The 20,557-nt window shown below is 56.0% G+C and overlaps 2 protein-coding genes across 3 annotated transcripts; one reads left to right on the forward strand and one right to left on the reverse strand.

Annotated features, from left to right (window-relative positions):
• Positions 1–561: 561 nt before the first annotated feature.
• Positions 562–14,955, forward strand: SETDB1 (SET domain bifurcated 1). Its single transcript, XM_026045945.1, has 21 exons — positions 562–698; positions 943–1,156; positions 1,441–1,613; positions 1,862–1,899; positions 2,006–2,105; positions 2,256–2,423; positions 2,563–2,764; positions 3,603–3,676; positions 4,159–4,349; positions 5,261–5,390; positions 5,722–5,860; positions 8,304–8,462; positions 8,871–9,473; positions 9,671–9,787; positions 10,131–10,300; positions 11,151–11,767; positions 11,958–11,986; positions 12,099–12,502; positions 12,936–13,147; positions 13,800–13,888; positions 14,399–14,955. Exons 2-21 carry the CDS (start codon positions 945–947, stop codon positions 14,514–14,516), a joined length of 3,945 nt encoding a protein of 1,314 aa, XP_025901730.1. The 5' UTR covers positions 562–698; positions 943–944; the 3' UTR covers positions 14,517–14,955.
• A 1,031-nt stretch (positions 14,956–15,986) lies between these two features.
• CERS2 (ceramide synthase 2) lies at positions 15,987–20,023 on the reverse strand. 2 transcript variants are annotated; one of them, XM_026045940.1, is made up of 11 exons: positions 20,010–20,023; positions 19,577–19,750; positions 18,778–18,895; positions 18,582–18,700; positions 18,309–18,366; positions 18,171–18,221; positions 17,933–18,025; positions 17,592–17,720; positions 17,411–17,517; positions 17,136–17,289; positions 15,987–16,952 (listed from the first exon to the last, which is right to left on the reverse strand). In XM_026045940.1, the coding sequence occupies exons 2-11, from the start codon at positions 19,747–19,749 to the stop codon at positions 16,818–16,820; spliced, it is 1,137 nt and encodes a 378-aa protein (XP_025901725.1). In that variant the 5' UTR covers position 19,750; positions 20,010–20,023; the 3' UTR covers positions 15,987–16,817. The 2 variants fall into 2 exon arrangements, with proteins under 2 accessions (XP_025901725.1, XP_025901724.1); XM_026045939.1 differs by having other exon boundaries at positions 18,171–18,366.
• Positions 20,024–20,557: the final 534 nt, after the last annotated feature.

The raw sequence follows: 20,557 nt of genomic DNA on the forward strand, positions 1-20,557 counted from the left end.
GTGGCCATTGCCTTCGTGGTGCTGCTGGGTCTCTTCCTGCTTGCCATGGCCGTGCGCTGCGCCCGCCTCGTGGTGGATCCCTACAGCGCCATCCCCACTGCCACCTGGGAGGAGGAGCAGGTGCCCAGAGCCACCGGGGATCCCCCAGACACCCCTGGAAACTCTCAGGACCCTGCATCCCCCCACTCCCCCAAGGGCCCCATTACCCCCAGGGGGTCCCAACACCCTGGGTCCCCACTAGCCCCACCTCCCACTGGGCCCTCCATTGCCCTCTCCCCAGGGCTACCATCCCCGCCAGGTCCTCCAGCAGTGCCAGCCCCCCCTTTGCCTCAGAGCCCCCTTACATCCTATTGCGCCGCCCCCTCCTCCAAGCCGGACCTGCAGCCTCCATCCCACCCGCAGGAGGCAGCACTGGGACCCCTTCCCAGGGCTCTGCCCCTTTAAAAGCGCCGCAACGCCCTTCGCGCATGCGCTTTGGTGCGGCCGCCTCATGCGCGTGCGCACTGCGGTGCCTCCCCGCCGCGCTGCATCGGGCGCGGGTGTGGGGCAAGGGGGGAAGGATTGGGCTCCGTGGGTTGCCGTTAGCGGAAGTGACGTCGAGTGACGTCTATTTTGGCGTTCCCCCCTGAACCCTCCTTTTTTTCTGTGTCTGCTCCTAGTAACGGGGGACGCGGCGGCCCTGAGGCCTCAAACACGAGGTGAGAGCGGGGGGGAGGGGCGAAGGGAGGGGGGTATGAAGGCGAGGAGGGGGTTGTGGGGTGGGGGACGCTGGGGGTGTCGAGGGGCGGGAGGTGGAGGGGGAGTGGGTGGGAAATGGGGCCCTTTGGGGAGGTCGGAGGTTTTGGGGTGAGGGGAGTGGGGAAGGAGGGGCTGCTCTGGGGGGGGTGTCACCTCGGCTCACATGGGGCTTTTGTCACCTCTCGGTGGCCTTGGGCACCCCAGGAATGGATTCCCAGGAGCTCCAAGAGCTGCAGCAGGAGGTGCTGGAGGAACTGGGCATCTCCATGGAGGAGCTGCAGGTCATCATCGATGAGGAGCTGGAGAAGTTCGAGTGTGTGAAGCAGAGGAAGCAGCAGCTGGAAGAGCTGGAGAAGTGTGTGAAGCAGAAGGAGGAGGAGGTGGCTCATGTCGACCGGCTCTTCGATGATGCCTCGAGGTGGGCTGCGCATCCCTGCCGGAGCTCGTGGGGCAGAGCAGGGTCCCACCTTTCCCTGCCGTGGGCATGGGCACCGCGTCTCCGCGTCCGCTCGCTCGGACACGTCACGAAAATGACCATCCTGTGGCTTTGAAGCCTTCACACAGATGCTCTTCCTCACCTCCTGATGGTTGTATTTAATTAGCAGCTCCCAAGGGTGACTCTTTGTTTCTGAGGTGGCATGTGCAACTGGACTCACTTTGCCTTTCCCTTTCTCTGCTCCTCTTTTGTTTTTTTTTCCCCAGAGCTATCGATAAATGTGAGACTTTGGTCAAAGATCTGTACTCCAAGCTGGGCCTGCAGTATCGCGAGAGCAGCTCCGAGGACGAGGGCTCAGGTGCCAAGGCCACTGAAGTGATCGAGATCCCAGACGAGGATGAGGATGATGTCATGAGCATCGATTCGGGCTGGAAGTGCAGTTCAGTACCCCGTGGCACTGAGGGGAGGGATGGCGATTTTCCATTTTCCTCTTAAATGCTACTTTTGCTCTGGGGAAGCTGCCTGGGTGGCAGGTCGTGCCTCAAGAAAACGCAGCCTTATTGAGTGGCTTTTCTGCCACAGGCAGAGAAGACTCTTGTGTAGAAGCTTTTCTATGTTCTTTCTTGTTTAAAACCTCTTAAGGAGGAAACAAAGCCACTTTTTTTTTCCTCTCTTTGCTAAATGTAGGTGATAATACTCCCAGAATTGCCAAGGATCAGACTCTGGTGAGTTGAAAAGACTTGATTATTTCTCCACAGAGGGATTTTATTAGTCCCAAAGTCTTGGGACTTTGTATTTGGTGCTTCATACTTTATTTTTCCTTTCTTTCAGCTGCGGGAAGCCATGGCTGCAATGAGAAAGTCTGCCCAGGATGTTCAGAAATTTATGGATGCTGTGAACAAGAAAACAAATGCCCAGGATACCCAGAAAGGTCAGTGTGTGAGAGCCTCCCAGCTCCTGTCAGGTAAGGGAGAGCAAGAACAGCTCCTGTCTCAAGTCAGACAGACATTCTTTATATCATATACTTAAGGAGTTTTTAAGCAGTTTCCAACTTGTTTTCTGTGTGTTTTTCTCTGGGTAGATGGACAGACTCCTCAGCAGACTCCTGGTGCTGTCCAGCCTGCGGGCTCCACTGCCGCAGGGAGTGACCTCAGCAACGACGGTGACCTGAAGGTTGGCATGAGGATTCTGGGCAAGAAGAGGACGAAGACGTGGCACAAAGGGACCCTGATCGCGATCCAGACAGTCGGTGCGTCCCACGCTTGCTGCTGTGTTGCAGCTTTGAAATCTCTTCTGAGCCTGAATCATAAAGTACTGCATCTAGTATCTTGGTTTTGTATGAAAACACTTGCTTTCTGTTGATCTTGCTACGCTGGAATGTTTTTCAGGTGCGGGCAAGAAATACAAAGTGAAATTTGACAATAAAGGGAAGAGTTTGCTCTCTGGCAATCACATTGCTTACGACTATCACCCATCACCAGAGAAACACTATGTTGGGAGCAGAGTTGTGGCAAAGTACAAAGATGGGAACCAGGTCTGGCTGTACGCTGGCATTGTGGCTGAAACCCCCAATGTAAAGAATAAAGACAGGTATTTAATTCTCCATAATGATATACCCCTGCGTTAAAAGAAATGCATGTATGTACTTGCTCTTGTGAAGGCTTTTTTTGTCCATTTTCCAAGGATCTACTTCTGAATGTTTTTTCTTAACCTTTTCTTATCTCAGAAAGCTCTGGGTGGAGCTTTAGTTCTATTACTCATATCCCCGAGTTAGAAATTAAATCTGGTAATTCAAATTATCACGCAAATCTAAGTCACTCAAGGCATAAAACACAGCCTTAGGAAATATGAGCCCTAGAAATATTCAGTGCCAGCAACACTGCCAAAGCACTTAAGGGAAAAACAGCAGCAGGTCTAAGACAATCTCTTTGCTTGTGTGTAAATAAGGAGGCAGGGTTTCTTCTGGGCTGTGGTTTAGGCTTGTGGTCTCTGTCAGAAGATTCATAGAGTGGCCCTGCTTGGTTCAAACAGGACTCTGCAATAAATGCCTAATAGTGTAAAGCTCTATCTGATAAGTGGTTGATAACTGAAAACTGAACTGCATTTATTAGGCGCATGGCAAATGAGCTCCTTCTGGGCAGGTTGACTATAATCCTCCCTTGTGATGCGACCTTGACGAGACTCTAAGGCTGTTATACAGATATGTGTTGTGCTGAGTGGGTGATGAATCCCATCCTGTGGACACGGCCGTGCCCCCTGCGCTCCCAAATGCTGGCAGAGATGACTGCTGCTTTTGCTCCTTGTTTGTCATAGCTCCCTCGAGGAGGGTCTCTGTGCCTGGAGGGAGCTTCTCACCATTAGTGTAGTTAGAAATGCCTCAATGCTTTGGTCGTACAATGTCCAACTCTTGTTCTCTGCTGTGCTGCAGGTTCCTGATCTTCTTTGACGATGGCTACGCTTCATACGTCAAGGAGTGGGAGCTGTACCCGATCTGCAGGCCACGTGAGTGATCTCTGTCCTGTGTCCTAACACCGAAACTCTGTGGAGATGCTCTGGGTATAGGAGAGAGCAGGACTCCGGTGGGTGTTAGAAATGTCCTCTTCTAATGCTGTGCCTGTTAAGATGGGCTTTGTTTCTGAAGCTGGAGCTAATAGTGGCTTATTAACTGCAGGGGGAACATGCTGCGGCCTCTGGTACTCTGGTGGCTCGAGTCGAGCAGGCTTCGGGAGGTCAAACTAAGCAGTGAGGCTCTTTCTGTCCACCCCTAGTTTAGGGGCATAGAAGGGCTGGAGTTTTTGAGCGTTAGAGCCATAATGTAGACACATACGGCCCTGGAAGCCCTGAATGTCACAAGACAGGCAGGGGTGATCATAGATGAAAAAAATGCCATGTGGGATCTCTTTTTCAAAGAAATAATGGTACTCTTCATTTGAAAAAAAAACCAATTTCTCTTCCCTTTCTCACCTCTAACCATTTCTGAGCAGTTAAAAAGACTTGGGAAGATATAGAGGACGTGTCCTGTCGTGATTTCATTGAGGAGTACATCACAGCCTACCCCAACCGTCCCATGGTGCTGCTCAAGAATGGCCAGCTGATCAAAACAGAGTGGGAAGGGACTTGGTGGAAATCCAGAGTGGAAGAAGTCGATGGCAGCTTGGTCAAAATTCTCTTCCTGGTATGGCAGCTTCCCATCTCCCGTTAGAGGGAGAAGGAAAATTCAGTTCTAGGGCATCGGGTCATGTTACTTCTTCTGCTGTCTGGCTGGGCCAAATCCACTTTCTTCACTAATGTCAGACAGAAACTTTGAGTAAGCAGGTGTTTTGCTTACTACACATCAATGTGAAGGGGAGAATTTTCCATTTGCAGCTTCCAAAGACCTTTAAAGCATCATGCCTGAAAAACTTGAGGGCATAGGTGCAAAACTTCTATGTATTAGATGAACAGGAGACAAAATCTATCTTCTGCGGGTGATGTTCTCCTGGTTCCTTTCTTGCTGTCAGCTCCTCTTGGCAATGTCTTCTGTTCAAGCAGAAGTACTAGTGTGAGAAGCAGTAGCTGTTGATACTTCCTTGATGCTAGCTCAAATTCTCTAGATTGCAGAAAGAGAACAAACTCATTCACTATCTGTCCCCACTTGGCTCCTTTCCTGTCTAGATAACTACGCAGCCGCTAGCACTGAGAAGGATGTGCATTGGCAAACTTCACCTTGGTGTCCTCGAGTAGATACTGTTTGTGCAGAAGAGTCTGTTTGCATCCCCACGGAGCCTGGCTTCTCCCTGTGCCCTGTTAGCTGTGCTGAGAGGAGAAGCAAATCTGAAGTTGGGGCTCGTGGTGTGGTGCCTCTTTCTAGCCTGGAGATGGAGCTGGGTTTGTGTTTAGTGTTTTTCTGTGGATATATTGAATTACTGGCTGTCTCTGGCCTCTCTTAGCCACGTGGTTGTACACAAGCTTCGGGCAAATGCTTTGCCCCCTCTCCATTTAGTCCTGCCTCCTGTAAAAGCATCAGTGCTGCCTCCCAGTGCCATGCAGTGCCTCTAGCAAGCCCTTGCTGAAGGTGCTGTGAGCGCTGCGTTCTCTCTGCTGCAGGATGACAAACGCTGCGAGTGGATTTACCGGGGTTCCACGCGCCTCGAGCCCATGTTCAGCATGAAAACCTCCACAGCCTCCACCCAAGAAAAGAAGCAAAGTGGACAAGCAAGGACTCGTCCTAATGTCGGTATGTGGTATCTTTCAGTGTTGGTTCTGGAACTTAAATACTTTTTCTCTTCCCCCTTAAGCAAAATTTCTGTAGATCTAATATTTACTGTGACCTTTATTGACTGGTGTAGATATTGTGCAGCAAAGTTAGACTATGGCATGTGAAGCAGCCGGAATCTCTTTGGGGTCACTAGCTGTGATTTGTAGTGCAGCAGATAGCCTGCTTTTAAGTGCAAATGCTTTGGTTTTGATTACCTTTAGGGACTGAACCAATACTTTGTGGCTCGTACAACCAACTTTGGTTGCTGCAGAGACTTTGTTGCTGATGTTCTGTTTCCCATTCGCACTAGGTGCTGTCAGGAGCAAAGGGCCTGTAGTCCAATATACGCAAGATTTAACAGGAGCTGGTGCCCAGTACAAACCTCTAGAGCAAATGCAGGCAACTTCGCTGGCTGCACGGCCTTTTTCTCCACAGCCTGCTGAGACAGAGTAAGTACTTGAGTCCATTTTCTGCTTCCACCATTAACTCCTCAGCGTTTATCTTCAGGGCTCAGCTCTTTGGGCTCCACCCTTTTTGTGTAGAGGGATCCTCAGGTGCAGGTTTCCTCCAGGACTAGCCTTGTTTCCTGATTACACAACTAGCTTTTAGTCAGTCTTCTGGGGGAAGCTGTAGGCAGAGGCTGCTGGATGAACATCTGGGGGTGGGAGAGCTGACAGCTTCATGCCCCTTGAGCCAGGTGCACTGTCCTTACCAGAGCTAAAGCTTCATCCTTGACGTATTTCCAAGATAGGCAATTTGCTGCTTCTCTCCAAAAATCTGAATTGCTCCCTCGTGTCACGATCCAGGCTCTGGCCCCCGGCTGCCTTGCGTTTCTCCGCTTGGACTGACCTGATCATGGACCTCAGTGACTTACAAGGCCCTGAGAACTCAGGATCACTTGGTCCTGGTGGTCACGGACCAAACCTGATAAAGCTAAACTCCAGCCAAGGGACAGCCATGTCTGCTGCCGCCGGGGGCCGGAGCATGACGCTCTCGGAGGTGCGGGCTGGTGCTGAAGGAGACCTGGATGAGAAAGGAACTCGGCCCTGGGACGAAGAGAGTGTGTTTGAGAGCACCGGGGTACCTGAGCACGTGCCCTGGGACATTAGTGACACCCCACGGGAGAGAGATGCTGTCCCCGTTCATTTTTGTCACCAGTGTGGATTTCCCATCCGAATTTATGGACGTCTGGTCCCCTGCCAGCATGTTTTCTGCTGTGACTGTGCTTTGCTGCATGGGCAAAAGGGAGAAGGGAAGTGTCCCAGCTGCAAGGAACCTGTGCACCGAGTGGCGCTTTATTCAGCAGACTCTCTGTAGGTTCAGCAGCATGCAGGGAAGCCCCTCTGCCTTCAGTCCCCATTCTCAGGATGGGGTCCTCCAAGCAGCAGTGCAGTACGACCCCTCTGTAGCCAAGGAGAGGGGCCTCATGCCGAAGGAGGTCTATTCCTGCATGAGATATGGAGGGCTGGCCCTTCCCCCATCAATCTAGGGCCCTGTCTGTGAGCAGAGGAAGAGCTTGACCTGCTCTCTCTAGCACTAGGGCACCCCAAGCCGTCGAGGACATAGGAAGGATGTGCAGTAGCCCAGCAGATGAGGCTGGGCTGCTGCAGGCTGCAGTCTCACAGGTGCCTTATCTCCCCTTTTGCATTCAGCAGTATTTGTAGTGACTACAAGAAACACTTTCCTTATCCCCTTCAGCCTCCACTGGAGCTTTAACTCTAGGGTCCTGGTGTCAGGTCAAACATAAGCAGACATGGAGCTTGCRCTATAGCCACGTTTTTGCTCTGCTGCTAGGTAGCAAAGTCCTTGAAGACAACTGTGGGTTTTTTTGTCTTTACATGTTGAAGGCAGCATTCTCTATCCATGTTGCTGCTGTCACAAGGGATACTATTGGGTTAAAATAAGTGTAGATTATTAAAACTTGAGACAATGGTTTCTTCACTCTGGTGTCTTGTTTACCTTGGGGAAGGCCTACTTCTCTTCCCTCTCTAGACTTTCACCTCCAGTTTCTTGTTTAGTGCCAGGGCCTGCTTGCAGTCATTTTTGACTGTTGAAAGCCTGCTGACAGAAACATTTTTCTCCTCTTGAATCTGTGAAATGTGTTTTTAGTGCCTTGCTTTGAAGGCAGGCATGTGCAGAAAGCATTTACCCTCTTCCTCCTCTCTCCCTGCTTCTTCCCTTTCGGCTCTAAAGAAAACATCAGCACTCCCCTTGTTTGAAAGCCAGTGGCTGCTGTGGGACGTTTTCCTCTTAATCCGTGTGGACGGACTAGAAAGCTCCACACTGTTTCCTTGGAGCATGAGGGCTGCTGTCCTCTCAGTGCCTATCTCACCCTTGCAGTGTTGTGTATCAGGTTGCAAAAGTGTTTGCAGCTCCTTTTTAGCCCTTCTGTCAATGATATTATTGCATTCCCTCCTATAATCTTATCTGGTTACTTGGCAGGGATAAGAGAGTCCTCTGTATTCCTTATTCCTCCCACTGCTCTGTACTGATTGAGCCTCTGAGCTCTCGTTTCTGCTACCCAGGGGACTCCTGCTGTCCTTCTCCTTCCAGCTTCCCAAAGGGAAAGCTGAGGATGTCCCCGCTGCTCCCCCTGTGCTCCCTCTCTCACCTGGCTCTGCATCCTTCTTTTGGGGAGTAGATCCCAGCAATCCCAGATCACGCTACATCTGCAGTCACTTGCCACATAGCTGTGTTTGGGACTGCTGCAAGGTTACAGATGAGCAGAGACGAGCTGCTGCTCGCCGTCCTCGGGAAAGCTCTGCTTGGTGTCCCGCATGGAGGACTCTTGCTGGCGTTCCTGGGCAGGGTTGTTTGCGCCTGTCTCAACCCTCCCGGTTGTGTATGTGGACTCATCTTGTGAACCCCCTGCCTGCTTCTTCCCTCACACAGAGGCTCCGACAGCCAGCTGGCCCAGGCCAGGAAGCAAGTGGCCAAGAAGAGCACGTCTTTCCGGCCGGGCTCCACGGGATCGGGACAGTCCTCGCCCGCGTCGCCCGTCCTCAGCGACGTGCCACCTGCGGGAAGGGGCAGCGCGACTCAGCAGCACCGGTGAGCGGAGCTTGGGTTACTTCACTCTCAGTGCAAGGGCGCTGCTGTCCCCACAGCCTTGTAAGAGCTCAAGGAGCTCACATGTCTTCTGGGCTCAAGTGTTTTAGTGCAGCTGTTGATCCCTCTTCTGAGACTGCTACCAATTTGGTGCCGCCTCCCTAGTTCTGCCCTTGGCAGTTTATTTGTCCTCAGCTGCTGGTAATGCCTGCATTGGGATTGCTTTGTCCTGCTTCCAGGAGGATGCTCGGGCTTGGGACAGATTGGACTGTGGCAAACCCAGGAGGGTGTCTCAGGGTGTACCTAGCAGCTTCAATAGGAAGTAGACGCCGAGATCCCTTTGCAGATGTAGGTGAGGAGGCTGCTGTCCCCTAAACTCAGGGGGTTTGTGTATCTCTCTTCTCGTAACAGGCTTCCGAGCAGTGTGGTGGGTGCTAGCGCGGCACAGCCCTTCCACGGCATGATGGAACGCGTCCCCAGCGAGCCCTCGTACCGAGCCCCTCTCGAGAAGCTCTTCTACCTGCCGCACGTCTGCAGCTACACCTGCCTGTCCCGCGTGCGCCCCATGCGCAGCGACCAGTACCGCAGCAAGAACCCCCTGCTCATCCCGCTGCTCTACGACTTCCGCCGCATGACGGCCCGCCGGCGCGTCAACCGCAAGATGGGCTTCCACGTCATCTACAAGACTCCATGCGGGCTCTGCCTCCGCACCATGCAGGAGATCGAGCGGTACCTTTTTGAGACGGACTGTGACTTCCTCTTCCTGGAGATGTTCTGCCTGGACCCCTATGTGCTGGTGGATCGCAAGTTCCAGCCCTACAAACCCTACTACTACATTGCAGACATTACCAAGGGCAGGGAGGACGTGCCCCTGTCCTGCGTCAACGAGATCGATAACACGCCACCTCCACAGGTGGCCTACAGCAAAGAGCGCATCCCGGGCAAGGGGGTTTACATCAACACCAGCTGGGAGTTCCTCGTGGGCTGCGACTGCAAAGACGGCTGCAGAGACAAGTAGGTGCCTCTGTGTGTCTGTGCTGCCTGCCCCAGTAACAACTGGGGCTCAGCTTCCCACGCGCCAGGGGATTTGGGGAGGAGATCCTATCTGCACGCAGAAAGATGTGACTCCTGCTGCTGCCTAAAGGAAAGAGTCTGTAAAACTAATCTTTGGGCATGGGGTGGGGGGGGGATGTTTCTGTGTGTGTCTCCAGATCGAAATGTGCTTGTCACCAGCTAACAGTCCAGGCGACTGGCTGCACCCCTGGCGGGCAGATCAACCCTAATTCGGGCTACCAGTACAAAAGGCTGGAGGAATGTCTCCCAACAGGGTGAGTAGAGCTTTGCTCCCTCCTTTTCTCACCAACATCAATCCCAGAAAGTTGGCCTTCAATGGTAGCATTTCCTGAAGCTAAATGCAGATCCTAGAAAACTTGCCTCTATTGCTGATTCATCAGCTAACTCATGGCCCAGGATCTCTCTCCATTACCAGAGTATCTAACAACTGATTGACTCCCTACACTGCCAAGCTTTAAACTGATGCTGTTGCTGAATTCCTGGCCTGCTGCAGGCCCCTGTGTGCATTACTAGCATACCACCCAATCTTTGGGACTTTCTTTAAGGGAAAATAATTCCGGTCCTAGAAAGAGGTGTCACTGTTGTCCCTTCTTTCAGCGTGTACGAGTGTAACAAGAGGTGCAAGTGCAATGTTAACATGTGCACCAATCGCTTGGTCCAACACGGCCTCCAGGTCCGGCTGCAGTTGTTCAAGACGCAGAACAAAGGCTGGGGCATTCGCTGCCTCGATGATATTGCCAAGGGCTCTTTTGTCTGCATCTACGCAGGTAGGATCTCACCCTGCTGAAGAAGTAGGTGGAAACAGCTTAGTTTTGAAATGGGTGCTGAGCTAAGCCAGTGCCCTTCTTGGCAGTCGCGTGTATTCATTTATGGAATTGGTTCCTTTTGTTTAAGCCAAAGCATGGGGGGAATAAGAACTGGTTGTGTCAAGGCTGTGACCAAGACCTTGGCTTTGTTTATCGTGAAATGCAAACCCGGCAGAATGGGTGTGAAGCCTTTCCCAGGCATGGTCAAGGGCCAGGAAAGTGAAAAACGAGCTGCGCAACTCGCAGCACCATGATTTCCTGAGTGATGCCCCTTGCCCAACTCTTAAATAAGGTGCTGCAGTGCCAGCCTCAAGAGAAGTGTTTTTGCACAGCAAGGGTGAATCAACAGATACCTATTTCCTGTTTATACCGAACCAGTCCCTGGGACATCCTTGCAGGCCAATAAAATGCAGAAGTTGCACCACATGGTTGCATTAACTCGGACAAGAAACTAACCACGGGCATTGCCTGAGCTCTTGCGCTTTGGTTTCTTACCCTTAACGCTGCCTCCATGCTACGTCCTCGCCTCCAGCCAAAACTCTTCAGAAAAGGCAATTGCTCTGTTCAAATTGCTGTTTAGAGACTTCCTCCTTGAAAGCCTGGGCATTAAGGGGATATGTTTTAGATCCGCCACATGCTTGAGGTTGTCCCTAGCTCAAGCAAAAGGGTAACACGTTGTCCTTTCACAGCCTAGCTCAATGGTGAGATGGTGTCAGCCACCTTTGCTCCCCCTGAGCCTTGGGGGAGGATAAAATATGTGTAATGGGAATGTCGTGGCAGGAAAACTCGCAGCTTTTTCTCTCTTCCTCAGGGAAAATCCTCACCGATGACTTCGCTGACAAAGAGGGCTTGGAGATGGGTGATGAGTACTTTGCAAACCTGGACCACATCGAGAGCGTGGAGAACTTCAAGGAAGGCTATGAGAGCGATGCCAAGTGCTCCTCCGACAGCAGTGGAGTGGATCTCAAGGATGAAGAGGAGGAGAACACGGGCACCGAGGAGCAGGAGGAGTCCAACGAGGACAGCTCTGATGACAACTTCTGTAAAGATGAGGACTTCAGCACGAGCCCGGTGTGGCGCAGCTACGCCACGCGACGGCAGACCCGGGGTCAGAAGGAGAACGGGCTGTCGGAGACGGCGTCCAAGGACTCTGGGCTCACCCGGCAGATCAGCCACGACGAGGCCACGGTGGCCGCCTCCTGCAAGCTGCCCGTGTCTGAGGAAACCTCCAAGAACAAAGTGGCCTCATGGCTGAGCTCCAACAGCGTGGCCGACGGCTTCCAGGACACCGACAGCGCCTCCTCCTTCAAGCTGAGCGAGGGGGGCGAAGCCAAGGCCTGCAAGACAGAACTGCCTGGCGAGAGGGAGAAAGCCTCCACTTCTGGCCTGGGAGATGTGGATGGAGAGGCAAAAGTGTCCAAGAAAGAAGTAAGGGGGGCCATGGGCTGTGGGAGACCCAGCATGTGGGGTGGGAAGAGCCATGGTTGTGACTTGCTGCTTTCGGAGTACCTGAGAGCCAAGGAGGGGGAATTTGGGGTATTTGAGGGGAGCTCCCACAGGAGGGCTGAAGGAGGCTTGGGAAGGGAAAGGTTTCAATCTGCAATTCTTTCTTCCACAGGAAGCTGAGGATCCAAGCAAACTTCCCGGGTAAGGTACCATCAGTTGTACTCCTTCCGTGCCTTTTCTTTACCCGCACGATGTGTGTGGCTCCATGGGGCGGAGAGGCGAGTGCCACCTGCCCTTGTCCTCGCCCCTGCAGGCTCAGTGACCTGGGCAGGCTGTACGGCTACAACCCGAGCCCCCCTAAGCTGGAAGGCGTCCGGAGGCCACCAAGCAGGACAGCGCTGCTGCAGAGCCGGCGGCACGCGGGGTCCCTGCAGCCCTCCGCCGACGTAAGGGCTGTGGCGGTGCTGCGTGGGCCACCCCACGGCAGCTCAGGAAGCGGGGGGACCCTGAGTGGCGCTCGCGGGGCGCTGGAAGGAGCCACCTTTCCACAGGATGTGCTGACCCTGTCGAGCAGCACGGACAGCGAGGGCGAGAACGGGCAGGCGGCGGCTGGGCAGGCCCCGGGCACCACCAACGACAGCGACGACATCCAGACCATCTCATCCGGCTCTGAGGAGGAGGAAGGGGATGACAAGAAAAACCCCTTGTCTGGCTCAGGTGAGGCCAACCACGCTCGGCCAGGGCAGGAGCTGGGGCCAAGAACAGAAAGTGCCAAGTCAGAACGAGCAAAGTTGGTCAGAAACCTGCAGGAAGGGCTGGCAAGATGCTCCCTGTGGCTGCAGGAGCCGTGTGTCCTGCTGCAGGCAAAGAGCCAAGGCCTGAAGCTGCACTGGGTCCGTTTTGAGACTTCACTTGGCAAAAACAGGCTTCAAACACCATTGAAAGGGTGTTTGAAACACGAAAACACGAGGGAAAGGGCACCGGGAGACCCGTTCTGTTGGGTTTCCAGGCACTGTGCTGGGTAGAGTGGAGGGTTTGGAGGGATCCCAGAGTGACATCTGCGCCTGGAGCAGTGCGCCGAGGGTTCCATTTTGTGGGAATGGGGCCTTAGGGACAGATGGCAGCAGCGGTGGCTCCTCCCTTACGGCAGGTCTCGTGAAGAGGCAGGTGGCAGTGAAATCCACACGGGGCTTCGCCCTCAAGTCGACTCATGGCATCGCCATCAAGTCGACCAACATGGCAGCGGCAGACAAGGGCGAGAGCGCGCCGGTGCGCAGGACCACGCGCCAGTTCTACGACGGTGAGGAGTCCTGCTACATCATCGACGCCAAGCTCGAGGGCAACCTGGGCCGCTACCTGAATGTGAGTCGTGGCCTCTTGTCTGGCCTCTGCCATCTTGGGCATCTCCTCAGAGAGCACACGCGGCCCCTTAGCTGCTCTGTGGGGGGGAAGTTGAGCCTGCTGCCTGCTCTCGTGGCTGCTGTTCACTCCTCTCCTCGGATGGATTGGGAATTGCTGGGAAATGCGGCTGTTTGCCCCACCTTTGAGCTTTGACCCTGGAAGCGGAGGAGGAAGGGGGAAAGAATCTTCTGTCTGTGGCAGCTGGGGAAGGAAGGGACCCTTTTGGGCGCTGCTTCTGTCTTAGGATGGGGGAGGCCTTGCCCTTGGAGAAGGTCCTTCCTCCCTCGCCGCTAGATAAACAGCGGGAGAGCCGGAGGAGGCAGGATAATCCTCCAGCAAAGAAAAGGGAGCTGGGGAGGCTGCTGCTGGCGCGTGGCGAGTGGAGCGGCCGAGTCAGTCCTTCCAGCGTCCGTTCCCTTCACTAGCAAGGAGCTCGTGACTCATCCCTAGTCATGGAGGGAGGGAACAGCTCCCATTCCAGCAGGCTCCCGCTGGATGCAGTGCTCAGATCAGGAATGCTGTTGTTTAAAAAGCACTCGTGGTGGCTGCCAGCTGGTTGGTAGCCCTGTCGAGGCAAGCGCTCGCTCACGGCACTGCTCTCTGCTCTCTTCAGCATAGCTGCAGTCCCAACCTCTTTGTGCAGAACGTCTTTGTGGACACGCACGACCTCCGCTTCCCTTGGGTCGCCTTCTTCGCCAGCAAGTGAGTCGCCGAGCGTGAGGCCGTGGCGGAAAGGCTTTGCCCCCTGCTTGGCAGGGACTCCATGCCCTCGGGACTGCTTCCCCCCTCCCTGCTGCCTCCTCCTTTCATGAGGGTGGGTGCTGCAGGTCCGCTTGGGCTGCAACCCCTCTCCCTGGCTGGAGATGCTTCGCAGTGGCTTTTCTGGCTTGGGCAAAGCCGGGCAACTTGAGCCCAGAGGTGCCATCCGGTCCTTGCAGCTCCTGCTCGCTCCAGCTCCCCGCATGTGGTGTCACCTCTTGGGAGCCCTACAGCTGTGATTCAGCGGGGACCTTTGTCCCTCGCTTGCTGCAGGGCCCAACTGCTTGTTCGCTCAGGCCGCTTGCCCCTTGCCCTGCATGATACCGCCAGCCTGACCCAGGGCTGTCCCTAAACGCTGCCCTTTGCTAGCAGGGGCTTAACCTCCTTTTTCTGGAGTTCTTCTGCCCTGGGGGAACCAGCTTTGCAAGACGCTTCCCTGTCCTTCCTTCCCAGGAGAATCCGGGCTGGCACGGAGCTGACGTGGGATTACAACTATGAAGTGGGCAGTGTGGAAGGCAAAGAGCTGCTGTGCTGCTGTGGGGCCATCGAGTGCCGAGGGCGGCTGCTGTGAGCCCAGCTGCTCTTCCCAGCAGTCCTGGTTGGGACCCTGTGGCCCAGGAACGGGACAGCTCCTAGGAATAGTCACAAAGCTGAGCTGGTGGCTTGAAGTTCTCCTGTTCACTTGAAAACGATGGCAGCAGATCGACAAGGACCAGAGACTTGGCTCTGGCAGAACACCCGTGCTGGGACAGCCACAAGGGCCACAGTGAGTGGCCTGTTTTGCTTTTCCTGGGACTACAGTGGCTCTGTCCCTTGGCAGGAAGGACTGCAGCTCCCGAGCTGACTCACGGGCCACTCTTCCTGCTCTTGAGTTCTCTTCTAACTGTAAGACACAAGCCCTGGACAGCATGGGCGGGCATGGCTCTGCTGCTGAGGGTACTGCTGGAGACAACCCTTCAGGCTCCCAGGGCCCCCTTTTGCCATTGGAACAGGGCTAATGCTCTCCCCCTGGCTTTGGGAGCAGCCCAGGAGGCAGGGAAGAGGGGGGGAGTTCAGCCCTGGGGGGACCAGTCCAGCTTTACACCTATCACCTGTGATTCAAGGTGGGGGAAAAAAAAACAGCTCTCTCTCGTGCTGAGAACCTGTTCAGTGGTCAAAGTCAATAAAGTATGTTTTTCTAAAAAGAAAAGCAGCAGCCCAGGTTTTTCTGCCACAACTGGGGGCATTCCTCCCTTGGTTAACGTTAAATTCCTCTATTTAAGGGAAACATAATCCCTCTTTCTACAACCATAAGGCAGGTTGTAGGCAACCATAAGCAGGACCCTCTGCTCCATTTGCTCAACCTGTGCAGCAGGGAGGGGGCACCAGGGCTGTGGGCACAGCCTCCTGCTGCCCAAGTGGCTCCAACGGGAAAAACCTGCTCCTTTGTGCCTAATAAATAAGAGTTTTGGGGGTTGGTTTTGTGTTTTTTTTTTTTTTTTTAAAGCTTAAATGAGTCAAGAGCAAACACTAAAAGAGGCCGATTTTACTTGACCTGGCCTCAGTCCCTGCATCCAGCCCCTGCTTGAACCACCCCCAGGCAGCACTGAGCTGATGCCTGGGTGAGCTCCACAGGTGCCTCCCCCTGGAGCGCCATTCTGCAGGGCCAAAATAGTGGGCTTTGTTTTGGTTTGGTTTTTTACCTTTTGGGGGCCTCCGCAAGCTCCACTTCCCATCCTTACAGTCCACGTGAATAGCAGCTTTGTAATCCTAGCAGGCTGAGCAGGGCGGTCGCTCCTCTCGCCGCCACGGCGCCACTTTAGGGCCGCAGCAGCATCAGGCTTTCAAAAGAAGAGCAGAGAGGTAAGAAGAAGCCGCTCCGGGGCCCCAGCAGAACCAAAGTTTCCAGCTTCTGCGTTTGTTCCAAGCCCTACAGAAGATACCCAAGCCCATTTTTACCGAAGTTTATTAGTTTTTGTTTTGTTTTTTTTTTTTAAACTTTTAATATCCTTAACTTTTTTCCTTTAAAAAAAAAAAAAAAAGGAAAAAGAAAAACCAACAAAACACGTTTTGGTCTGACGTTGGTTAATGGTCCTTTTCCCCCCACCTCTCTGCGCTGGGAGGTCTTGCTCCCCCCAGCTTCGCCCTGCGGGTGGGCGGATGCGGGAGGCAGAGCCAGGCCTGGCTCCTTCCATCTTCCAAATAAATAGAAGCAAAAATCAGTCGCAACGTTGTCCTGTTACAGCCAGGGAGGGGACCGGGAGAGGGACAGACTCGAGGCAGTCAAAACCCAGTTACAGGAAAGGAAAGGAGGGATGAAAGCCCTCCCTGCCACACTCTAGTGACTAACCCCTCCAACTTCCTTCCCCCAAGCCTCCCTCATGTTGTCGGGGTTTCAGCCGCTCCAACAGCCGTGGCTCCTTCCTCTATCCCCCAGCAAAGCTCGATCCGCCCTCACTCCGTGCCCAGCTGGCCGAGGAAGGGGCTTTCCCGAGGCCTCGGGACAGGCACAAGGGCCCCCGGAGCTGGCTCCCCTGCAGCGAGGGGAAGGGGAGGCAACGCAGGGCGGGAGCCGAGCTCGGCGCTGTGGGGAGGGGACGGTCCCCACTGTGCTGGCCCCGCGGCAGATTAAGGCAGTAGGTGAAAGGCAGAAAGGGCACGAGCGGCGAGCGCCGCTGTCCCCAGAGCTGCGGCGTCCGCAGGCCGGGGCTCTGCGAGGGTCCCGCTTTGCTCCGCTGGAGCAGGGAGGGGAGACGAAGGAGGGGACGGGGACCTTGGCGCTACGTGATGGTGGCAGGGTGGGATTTGACATCTCACGGGCTTTGGCCTCCTTGCGGGCCCCCGGCCGCCCCCACCAGCCGGGGCCGGGCGTGCGACCGTGGGGCGAGGAYGCTCAGTCGGTTTTGCGATGGTTGTTGTTGAGGATGGGGTGGCCGTTGGAGAGGGGCCCGTTTTTCGCTGACGCCGCCTCTTCCTCCTCCTCCGTGTCATCTGTCTCTTCACGATCACTCCTCTCATCCTCCACCACCTGGGGGGGGAAGGGAAAGGGGGGTCTCGGTTGACTGGGGCCCCTAGACTGCCTGCCATTTCCCAATGCTCCCCCGAGGATGCCTGAGGACTTACGAAGCCAAACGGAGCTTCTGTGTCCCCCCTCAGCAGCCCACACTGTCCCTTCTCGCACCCTCCCCAAGACACCAGGGCCCCAACTCACCTTTCCAGTTATGAACTTCTGGGCCATGCGGATGATGAGGTAGGCCCAGAAAACATGCAGTGACTGCAGCACCACCATCATGAAGTTGAAGAAGTAGTAGCCGAAGAAGGCAGGGTAGAGCTCCAGCGGATAGACCACGGTGCAGTGCATGATCCTGCCCAGGACATGGGGAAAGGTGTCTCTTTTCATACCCAGGAGAAGCCTCCCATGGCCACAGGTCTCCCTGCCACCCCTTGCCTCTGTTCCACCACCCATCACCCAAAGTCGGGGCTCACCAGAAGGGCAGGATAACCAGGCGGGTGATGATGAAGACGGCGGCGAAGACGATGAAGATGTTGTTACACGTGTTCCTCCAGCCAGCGTAGTTGAACATCTTGGCAGACTGCGGGAGCGCAGGGACATGAGGCAGGGTGGTGACACAGGCCGCGGCCGGGCCTGGCCCAGAGGGGACGTTACCTCCAGCAGGTAGTCAGCAGAGTCGTGTAGGGCCATGATGAGCGTCCCTGCACGGATATAGTTGGCGAACCAGGAGAAGCTGATGAGGATGATGGTGGCCACATGGTGGATGATCTGCTCCTTGAAGTCCTGTGTGCAGGAAAGGTGTCGGGGATGGGGTTGCAGCAGCCTGTCCTGTGCCCCCTGGCACCCTGCAGCACCCCTTGTCCCCAAGATCCCCCTCTTTGCCCTCAAATTCTGACCAGCCAGTCCCCAAGGCTCACAGTGTGTAGGCAAAGCCTGCTAAGGTGCCCCTGTCCCCACTGCCCTCCCAGGGGCACATCCTGTCCCCCGCAGCATACCTTGCGCTTGACGTCAGAGGCGATGCTGAAGAGCAGGGACCAGTAGAAGGAGAGCTCGATGATGTAGTACCAGTACTGGGAGGGCAGCATGCTCTGAAAGCCAAGGGACACGCTGGGGACAACATCCGTATGTCGCAGCAGAGGTTCAATCCCCCTCCCCAACCATCAGCCAGAGCCAGGCAGGCCCTGGAGGTGCCAGGGAAGCCAGCCGGGCTGAGGGACAAGGAGCAGGGCTCACCTGGATAGGGTAGCCCTTCCACACCTCCCGCAGGTCGTAGAACCAGGGCTTCTGCAGGACACAGGGAGACAGAGGGACGTGAGTGGGGGCACTGCAGAAGCCGCGAGGCCGGGCGCCGGAGGGGCACACGGTACTTACATCTACTATGACAGCCATGCCAGCAATGAAAGCAAGAAGGTAAAACGTGAATCGCCAACTGGAAAAAGGAAGCAGACGGTTCTCAGACGGGCACCGGTGCAAAGGAGGGAGAGGGACAGAGCCCCCAGCCCCACTCATGGGGCTGCTCCTGGCCAAGCTAAGGCCCAACCCCCCAGCCCTATCCATTGCCCCAGAAAGCGGGAGCGAGTCTCCACAGGGTCACGGTGCATCCCCACGGAGCAGTGCAGGGGCCAGCCGGGCGCAGGGTCTCACCTGGCCTCTCGGAACTTCTTGAGCAGGCTGGGCCGGTCCTGGTTGCGCCGGCGACGAAACCAGCGCTCCACTTGCCGCACCGTGCAGCCGCTCTTCTTGGAGAGCATCTCCACGTCGGCCTAGGGCCGGCAGAGACGTCATGGTGCTGCTCACCCGGGCCCGGCCACCCCAAGCCCATTTCGGGGACACCCCTCACCTGCTTGGGGTGCTTGGTGGTGGCGGCATAAAACTTCTCCAGCACAGCGTTGGGGGTGGCTTTTAACCTGATCTTCTCCTTGACATTCAGCAACCCAGCCAAGGGGGTGGCCACATACCTGGGGATAGGAAGGGGACAAATGAGATGTCCCCACATCACCGGGTCCTGTCCAGCAGCTGCCAGGGATAGCCCAGAGGAGCAGCCCCAGGACTTGCCGCTGCCCTGCACCTCCCGCTGTTGCCCAGCCTTGCTCTGAGCGGCTTCTCCAGRGCAGGATTTGCCACTGGGGTGTCCCCTGGGTTCCTCTGCCACTCCAGGGCAAGGAGACGCCCCCCAGGGACAGCGTCAGGTCCCGCAGGACGCATGGGAAGAGGCAGGGCAGTACGTGCCCTGCGAGGGGCCGCCCCCGTGTCCCGGCATCCCGACAAAGCCGGGTCTGTTCCCGGACGTTGTTTGCCTAACAAATCGCTCCTTAAGCACCGGCCCCACAGGCAGCCGGGCTGCGATAAGGCCAGCGAGGGAAGATGCACAAAGCCCCATTTGTGCAGGGCTGCCAGGGCAGATCCCCGGCCCGAAATCTGTGCCTGGTGCAAATTCCAGCTCCGGGGCAGCCCGGCCCTCAGCTCGCAGGACACCTGGACTCATTCTGCAGGGGGGAGCAGGGCAAGGGGGGCATTGCCAGGGACTCAATCCTGCTCCCCAAGGCCTGGCCATCTCCAGCTGTAGGGATGCAGGAAGGGCCAGAGCAGAGCCACAAGGGAGGCAGGAGCCCCAGGACAAGAAGGCAGGAATCACTCACGTCTCGAAGAGGTGCCGGATGACAAGGAAGAGGAAGGCCAAGGGGAGGGTGATGTAGAGGTCGGAGGCTTTGGCGTAGACTCGCCCATCGCGGTCCTCCAGGTCGGCCCACGTGAGGTTTGCGGGCAGCCAGAGCCGCTCCCACCAGAAGTAGCTGTACAAGGTCTGGAACATGCTGGGGAAGGAAGAGAAAGACGGTGAGGGGGGACATGGGTCCTGGCATCCCCAAACCGACGCCGTCCCTCCCACCGCGCCCTGGCTAAGGGGGACCCAGCACCGCAGGACCCACTCCTGTTCAGGACTCCCATAACAGAAAGAGCCCCCACAACAGGCTGCGTTTGGGGCCGAAAAGAAGGAAACTGGCCCCAGTGGGGACACCCCCGCTTGCCACGGCCTCYCTGGGGCCCCAGCGGCACCGTCTGTGCAGCACCCACAGAGCGCCCGGTCCCGAAAGGAGAAGCTGCCGGCGGCGGCGCTGCAAGCAGGAGCACGGGTGTCACCCAGCCCGGCCCGGCCACCTGMCGGGGCCGCTCCGAGGTCCCCCAGTGCCGCGCGGTGCCGGGACTTTGCCCCTGGCGGCGCGGAGGGCAGCGGCTGATGATTAACTGAGGCTGACGGCCTCCTTGAGCCGCGGCCTCCTGTCCCCAGGCCRCTTCCCTGGCGGCAGCTGCGCCAGCGGGATGGGGCCTGGGGACCGCAGCATGGACACGTGTCACCTTTGTGTCCCAGCTTCGCTGCCGAGCCGGGGCACCCCAGGCTGAGGCCCCGGCCACTCAAGTCGCTTGTAGAGCTGCCAGCAGCACCAGGATCCCTGCCCGTCTCCACTGCCAACTCCGGGGTGCCGGAGCAGGATCCCACAGGGAAGCCGGGGCCAGACGGGAGCCACAGCAAGGATGGAGCTGGCGCCTCCAGGAGTGGGATTAGGGATTTGCTGGCAGCACAAAGGGCACCTTTGTGCCGTACCAAGCGGAGCAGCGGCGCC

The sequence above is a fragment of the Nothoprocta perdicaria genome, unplaced genomic scaffold (genome assembly GCF_003342845.1).
Source record: "Nothoprocta perdicaria isolate Ctin4 unplaced genomic scaffold, notPer1 scaffold_419, whole genome shotgun sequence".
NCBI classification, from domain to species: domain Eukaryota; kingdom Metazoa; phylum Chordata; class Aves; order Tinamiformes; family Tinamidae; genus Nothoprocta; species Nothoprocta perdicaria.